Source organism: Stegostoma tigrinum, chromosome 2 (assembly GCF_030684315.1).
Source record: "Stegostoma tigrinum isolate sSteTig4 chromosome 2, sSteTig4.hap1, whole genome shotgun sequence".
Lineage (NCBI taxonomy): Eukaryota > Metazoa > Chordata > Chondrichthyes > Orectolobiformes > Stegostomatidae > Stegostoma > Stegostoma tigrinum.
In genome coordinates this window covers 140,302,624-140,310,380 of record NC_081355.1, presented here as the reverse complement: position 1 = coordinate 140,310,380, position 7,757 = coordinate 140,302,624, and the positions used below count along the sequence as shown (strand labels likewise).

Below are 7,757 nucleotides of genomic sequence, written 5' to 3'. Positions count from 1 at the left end.
TTACCCAAATTGGTGCTTGCTGGGCATGTAGGTGCGGTGACTGGGCCTTACAGTATCAAATGTTTTGAGATGTGAATTTGTGAACTAAGTATTTTAGTTGAAGAAAAACAGGCGAAATGCTGGGAATACTCGAGAGTTCAGGCAGTAAATCTGTTTTTGTATTAACAAAGTATGAACTCCGTCTGGTTTATAGTTCTGACTACCATTACCCTGCAAGAGATGGAAGCCTCCTGTTGACTTTCTCGCCTCATATAAAATTGTTTCAACGTCTCCCAGGTTCTAGCTCCATGCCTTTAAAATTCGGGCATCGGGAGAAAGAAAGCAACGTATCCGAATGATTGGGGAATGTTTAGGGAGATATGCTTTGTGAGACAACAACAGCTTTCAGGTTTCAAGCTTAAAAATGTGTATGGCAATTTATGTTAATTACTTTGCAAAACTGTATATTCACCCCTTTCCTACTCACATAGCCACGTTAGAATGGAGTTGTCCATTCGTTTGTTATAAATCGTATTGCAACGCAGGCTGACAGAAATATTTAATGACACAGAGAAACATATATATATATATACACATATAATGTGTATCTGTGTGTGTGTGGGACACACACATATATATCCTGCATACAGGATGTTCGAACTGCAGATCTCGGTGTTTGTGTGTCCGGTAGTTGATGCTATTCAAGTTCTTTCAGGGGTATAAATTTACAGCGTGTGTTTGTGTTTTTTTTGTCTCTAACTGCTCTCACCGCAGCACCAGTACAATTATTGGTCAGGATATTCAATGAAGCGCTTCCTCCTGAGTTGCCCTTTTTCACCTCATTCTTTACCTCCTTCCTCTGGTACCCTTCGTGTTCCGGATTTACAGTGTGAAAACCGCAGGCACTGTCGTACAAGAACATCTAGCATAACACTATATATAGAACTAACAATGAGAAAGTTGCAATGTTCTGTTTGTATCGCACGGATTTTGTCTTTTTTTCGGGGGAGGAGGGAGCATGTTGATATTGGACAAAGGAACACGTAAATTGAACTTTCGGCTACTGACGTGCGTTCTCCAAATCCGTGTGTAGACTGGAAATGTCCCCCCGCTAAAATGCAGTAAATGGACTGAACAATATCCCTTTGACACCTCCCCCTCCCCTCGCCCCCGAACCATCACTGCTCATCTTCAGCCATTCTCCTCCTCCAAACGCGCATCGCAGAAACTGATGCGCTGCAATGTTACAGGAGAACGTTTTGTTCTCATCAGAGGAGAAACAATAAGGTGCGGCTACACAGATATTATTAAACATTTAAAAAAAACTTCTGTTCTTGTCCTCATGTTTACTGGCCGTGATGTGGAGGTTCGGGTGTTGGACTGGGGTGGACAAGGTCAGAAATCACACGACACCAGGTTATAGTCCAACTGGTTTATTTGGAAACACAAGCTTCTGGAGTGTAGCCCCTTCGTCTCGTGAAGTGAGCGCCACGCTACGCCCCTAAAGCTTATGTTTTCAAGTAAGCCTGGTGTCACTGAGAAGGTCACGGTAAACCGTATCAGATCCGAGACTGGAAGCTGAACTTTTGGCAAACAGTGAAATAAACGAAATCGTTATCAATTGTTGTTAAAATAAAAACTATCTGGTTCATTAATGCCCTTTAGGGAAGGAAACTGCGATCCTTACGTGGTCTGGCCTCCATGTGACTCCTGGCCCATAGCAATGTGGTTGACTCTTAACTCCTCTCTGGGCAATTAGAGGTGGGCTGTAAATGCTGCCTAGCCAGCGATGCCCTGATCCCGTAAATAAATATTTCTAAAAATCTTCAAATCTGGCGCTAAATTCACATTTACATTTCACAAGGCATGGAAATGAGTAAAGCGGCTGGATTAACATTCGGTGCCTTGGGTAGAGAGGGAGAAATAAGTTGAAATTTCAAACGCTAAATTCAACAGAGGTTTGAAATATAAATGGAATAAAGTTTCGTTGCTGAAATTAAAGAATAGCACAAAATAAAAATATTGTATCCACAACGGTGTCATTGATCAGGATTTGGAATAGGAATGCCAATATAAATGCGGTAATTGGTAACTGCGTGGTGTATAAAATACTCAACTCAAAGTGATGCTCGTTGCCTCATCATTTTTGTTGTAAATATTTGATAGTTAAAAGGAGGCATCTAAGAAGGGAGCGAGAATGAACAAACCGATGATGACTGTGGTTTGATGTGCCCAGTCACAAGGCAGGGCCAGGAGACCCTCTCTGTTCCTCTCACTGATTGATGGGGGCGACGTTTGCTGAAATAAAGCCATTTGCAGCCCTGCTGTGAAATGTTTCTGCAGTTTGCCTCGACCCCCTCATGTTTGCCGTTCGGCACATTTGCACAGATCCGACACACCATTAACAACAGCCAATATCTGAGCCCAGGGCGTGGGAGAAGCGCGGAGAGAGACCTCGCCGACAGAATGTACATTTTTAATGTACGTGAGGAATACAAGTGTGTGAGAATTTAGAGAGGTTGTGAAATAAAAAAGCTTTCGGTTTTAGTGGAGAGCTCCCTATTCCAAACCAGTACACGTCTGGGTACCGCTTTTGCTGTTTTATTCAGTGATGTCAATATACAAACTATAAATGTGATTTACCCTTAATGTTATCGGCAAATTATAAAACGCGTTGTATAATGCGGCCAGTGCATTCAACTCAGCCGCTTGTCGGGACAGTTTAGTGGTGACTCCAGCAATTGCCCGTTAAGAATGAATCAGCTCCTTGCTGTGTTTAATGTGGAACCTGACGGAGGAGCAGCGCTTCCAAAGCTTGTGTTTACAAACTGGACTACATCCTGGAGTTGTGTGACTCCTGACCCTAAAGTGGAATAAAACAATTCGCAACAGAGAGCTCCGTATAAAACATTTATTGTGTATTATATACAGTACGGTCTGGCACTATGTTGAGGGAGAAACCACACGTTGTAGCTAAACAATAACTTAGCATGCACAACTATAGGCGAATTCTTATAAATACAATATAAAAATAAAGACAATACAGTCTTGCAATTTCCCATTGTTGCGTTGAGAGATACACAAACAGTACTTTTTTTATATATGGCGACTGATCGGAGATCAGGGACATGGTCAACAGGGCAACCTGAGGTACAGGACACAAAGAGAATATCTGGCTTCAAAAGGAAAACATTCAAGCCGAACCACGGCTGTACAGGTCGTTTTGGGGCGACAAGTGGATTCCAGGATCTATTTGACGGTCACTGGCGGGCCCTGGTGTGTCTGTTTCAGCTCAGCTTCCTCGTCTGAGGAGCATTCCGACGAATGACACGTCAAACTGCCTCCGTCCTCGTCACTCTCTCTGAAGTCTCGCAACCGGGATTGTTTGCTCTGGTCGCTTTTAGTAAGGCCGGCCTTGCTCTGATAATCGTCCGATTTACTCTCTGTGCTCTTCGCTTTTTGTTTAACAGCCTCCTGCGCCGCCTGCTCCTTCGCTTTTTTACTCCGTTTCCACTTCATCCGTCTATTCTGAAACCAGATTTTAACCTTAAAAAAGCAGAGCCTGTTTTTAGATTGGTGTAAATTTAAAAAGGGCGGTGTGAGAAACATTGAACATGATTCAAATGCAAGTTACAAGGTAGACGTAGGATTTGGGGAGTGAAACAATAGAAATTGCTGCAAAAGCTCAGCAGGTCTGGCAGCATCTGTGGAGAGACAGCAGAGTTAACGTTTCGGCCCAGTGACCCTTCCTCAGATCTGATGGTAATTCAGCAACTTCTGTTTTTGTTTCTGATTTACAGTATCCGCAGTTCTTCGGGTTTTCATAGCATAAAGACCCCGCTTTCAAAAAACTCTTTATTAAGACTGGAAACTGAAATCAGCGTACGGTTTAAGAGCCCGAGGAGGCCACTCGGCCCATCGGACACTTACTCAGCTGATCCAGCTGTAAGCACAATCCCGCCGCTGACAAGTGGCCCGCTGCAGTTAGTAAAAGCGTGAAAATGTACGGCACTGGAAGGGCGGCTTCCTACCTGAGTCTCTGTCAGCATCAAAGATGTGGCCACTTCAAACCTTTTGGGACGGGAGAGGTATTTGTTCAGCTTGAACTGTTGTTCCAGCTCCAATAGCTGCTGACTGGTGAAAGCTGTTCGAGGCCGGCGGCATTTCCCCAACATGCTGCTCTGTGTTTGTACTGACGGGAGGTGTAAAACACAGCAGTGATAATACTACTCCTCAGCTGTTTACAGAGCACCGCGCAAATAAACGCTACGAATATTTTCATATCGTTCTTATCAACATATCCGTTTGCGGTCTTTATAGGCTGGACGGAGTGTTTACACGGTTTTGTTTCCCAAACTATCAAATTATGCTGCCGTCCCTTTCTTAAACAGTGATTGTTAAAGCCACGTTTTACAAACCTAGATAAGGAAGGAAGCAAATTGATCTACTAAATGCCAACGGCACACAATTTTAAACATCTGTTAATTACTGCATATAAATTAATCCAGTATTTCTATTTTAACGTGTTACTGTTCCGACTGTTACAGTATGTGCCACGTGGAATTGCAATGTAAATGCTGTTTGATTTTGTTTTTTGAAAGCTCATTTCCAATTTTCTAAATATGACGTTCGTCCAAATTCCCCTTTTGAAGGAGCAGCCACGGACTGTAAATAGACTGCCTAGTATTCCAGCGAACAGTGCCAAGTGAAAACATGGTTGTGTTGCAGGCTACGAAGCGTTTATTTAATTCAATTATCACTCAGTGCGCCACTTAAATTGACACAACTCTGCCCTGCTAGTGTATTAAAGGTATTCTAGTCACCAGTGATTTAAAATAATTCCTCTTCAAAGGACGAGTTGATTTCCCACAGGGCGAACATGTGCCAGACAATAAAATGTACAATGGGAGGGCGCCAAATTAGCTCAATCTCCCCAGGGAAAGTTAATTGTCTCTATTTAGTGAGAACGCCCACCGTTTACAGACCAAATAAACCAATCCTTTAATTAAAACATCAACACTGACTAAAACACAAGGATTGAGCATTCAAGCTGTACTGAATCTCGAAATTTGATAGCTGCAGTTTCACTGTAGAACTGGCAATGAGAATCCCATCAATAGTTTGTTGCCTATTTCACGTCAAAATTCGACTGCTCAATTAAAATCAAGGTACGCCGCTTAGCTGGTCGACTTATTCTTACTGAAAGAAATTCACCTGGACTGGTAAATCCTAATACGTCAAAGAATTGGTGTCTCTGCGTGTTATAATCAGAATAAAGGAGTCGTTTGCGAAGGCTAATAAATAAGGCACATGTTGGATTTGTCATCTCATTGTTGCTGGGTTTGCATAGAGCACCCCATTCACAGCGAAGGTTAGAAAGAAAAGGCACTATTTACTGCTCCATCTTGAACAAATCTGCGAAAAAGGCCCGAGACAAAAAGCCCAGTCACTCCTCTGCAAACAACAACAGTGCTGAAATTTTAGCACCACCGTGCCATTTTCCAATCGTCTATTATCCAGCCACTTCGCTTCCTTTCCCCTTATTTAATCGCCACCGAAACCTTGTTTGTAATTTACATTGTGAGGATTTTTCCCGGTTTCCTAATTAGTATTTTGTCTCTCTGGAATTTTCCACACACAAGACTGGACAACACTAGCAACTAAACAAAAAAGGGACGGTTCTTCTCACTGCAGATTTCAGCGTAGGCGTTTGAGATTCAGTTCATTGCAACATCTTACATCACTGCGACAGGATTTACATTTATTTAGAGACAGTACAGCTCATTGCATCTTACTCGGCATTTAGCTCCCGATAGACTAGAAAGTTAAGATTAACTGCCAACACAATCACAACCGAATTAAAACAAAATGAAACGGTCACTTTTTTGCACCCTATTTTTAAAATCATACCCCTGTCACAGAAAGACTCGGTGATAAAACCGAATTCTTGTGTTTCTTTTTATTTTTCCAGACGCATTGTGACTGCAAATGACAAGGTGTGGAGCTGGATGAACACAGCAGGCCAAGCAGCATCTCAGGAGCAGGGAGGCTGGCATATGCGGCACTTTGGGATAAATAGGAGTTATCTTCTCAGGGCAGTGTACAGTTGGCACGTTTTGTTGCTTGTTGCGTTTCCCTGATTTCTATCCAGAGTTCGATTCAGATCCGAAAAGCTGGAAGCTTGTTTACAAGCGGCCCAATGGCCGACATGCAACACAGGCCCACAAGTAACTGGACAATATCGAAAACATCGACAGAAATGGTCGGGAAAACTCATCTTTTGTGGAGCGATGCTGTCAGACCTACTGAGCTTTTCCAGCAATTTATGTTTTCGTTTCGGATTTACAGCATCCGCAGTTCTTTCGGTTTTTATTTCGAAAACATCATCTGTACTCGCCCAAATTGTCATTTTCTGGCAAAAATATTCCGTTAAACGAGAGCGAGTGGGAACAAATCGCCCAATTGTTACAACTGCCGCCGTTCAAAATTTCAAACGGGCACCTTTATGTGCTCCTGAGATGCTGCTTGGCCTGCTGTGTTCATCCAGCTCCACACTTTATCTCTGTCTTCTGACTCTAATCTCTATGTGCAGAATCTCTGCAATTCACTCAGGTTTTTTTTCTCTCTGTCTCTGTCAATGATTCAAGCGGACACTTACCGTTAAAATCAGGCATTTTGGGCAACATCATTCCCGCTGTCGACGCTCGGAGCCACTGGTCGATCTGGAAAGTGCCGGCTGTTACTTTGACGGGTTCCGAATGGTGACTGGCAGCAAGTTGCGGGTAGGAGTAGGGCAGGGCGTTTGACTGACCGGTCAGTGCCGAGTATGTGTAAACCGGGTGGCCGTAGAGAGCCGAGGCCGGGATGGCCCCGTGAGGGTGGAGGCCCGTCATCCCGGGATGCTGGTGCACACTCAGGAAGCCGGGCTTCGGCATCAGGTTGCCAAGGCTAAAGCGCGGAGGGCTCGGGCTGTCGGACCGCAGGCAGTCGGAGGTGACCGGATGCTGGTCGAGCTCTGGCGGGCTGGCTGTGGAAGAGGCAGGCGCGGTGACAAGAGGCGAGCAAGCCGGCAGTTTGGGAAGATCGACGGCCAGGAGTGCGTCGATTCGGAAGTTTTTGGATTTTTCCATCGGCTTTTTATTCCAAACGGGAGAGGGAGTGGAGTGGGGAAGGAAGGGGGAGAACTGGAGGAGGAAAGAAGGGAGAAGAGGAAAAAAAACGCAAGAAGGAAGATTTCTCCCTCCCTTTTTCTCCCCCCCTGAGCCTGGTGACCCGGGCTTGACTGTATTGACTGGACCAGATGCGAGCTAGCTCCACCTGGAGCCGAGAAATCCCACTTTGAGGAGTCCTAAGATCTCCCCATTGGTTCAGGGGCCTGTGTGTTGTTGTTTGGAGCGGGGTTGTCACTTGGTTGCGGCTCTGGTCTCTCTCTCTCAGTCGCTGGGACGTGGAAATCAGCAGCGCGCCACTTTCTTGGCCGGTTTCAGTGCCGCCCGCTGCCAATTGGTTACAATGGCAGGGGGAAACGCACAGTACGGCTCCTGATTGGCCGTTTTCTAGGCACCCTCCACGCCATTGGTTCCCTAACGAGCATCTCAATGCCAATTGGTCAAATCACCCCTTTGGATACATTGCACGCCCCCTCGCAGGCGCCACCCCGTTTCCCTGAGAGAAGCTTTCGTGTTTGTTATTGGAGAGGGATAATCTCCTCCATTAAAGCAATTAGAGGTGTGAATTCTTGTTTTCCTCCTTTTTGAGATTAAGGCGCAGTTTATTTT

General features: G+C 44.7%; 1 protein-coding gene across 1 annotated transcript; it reads right to left on the bottom strand.

The window, feature by feature from the left end:
* Nucleotides 1–2,920: 2,920 nt before the first annotated feature.
* mnx1 (motor neuron and pancreas homeobox 1) lies at nt 2,921–7,406 on the bottom strand. The gene is made up of 3 exons (XM_048521029.2): nt 6,638–7,406; nt 4,011–4,171; nt 2,921–3,525 (listed from the first exon to the last, which is right to left on the bottom strand). The coding sequence occupies exons 1-3, from the start codon at nt 7,107–7,109 to the stop codon at nt 3,229–3,231; spliced, it is 930 nt and encodes a 309-aa protein (XP_048376986.1). The 5' UTR covers nt 7,110–7,406; the 3' UTR covers nt 2,921–3,228.
* Nucleotides 7,407–7,757: the final 351 nt, after the last annotated feature.

Bases quoted from the DNA above. Each gene is read 5' to 3' on its own strand.
- mnx1 (XM_048521029.2), bottom strand. From the start codon at position 7,109: ATGGAAAAATCCAAAAACTTCCGAATCGACGCACTCCTGGCCGTCGAT. The intron at 4,172-6,637 runs GTAAGTGTCCGC...ACCTCCCGTCAG, and splicing joins CAAAATGCCTGATTTTAACG to TACAAACACAGAGCAGCATG. The intron at 3,526-4,010 runs GTAGGAAGCCGC...TGCTTTTTTAAG, and splicing joins TGATGCTGACAGAGACTCAG to GTTAAAATCTGGTTTCAGAA.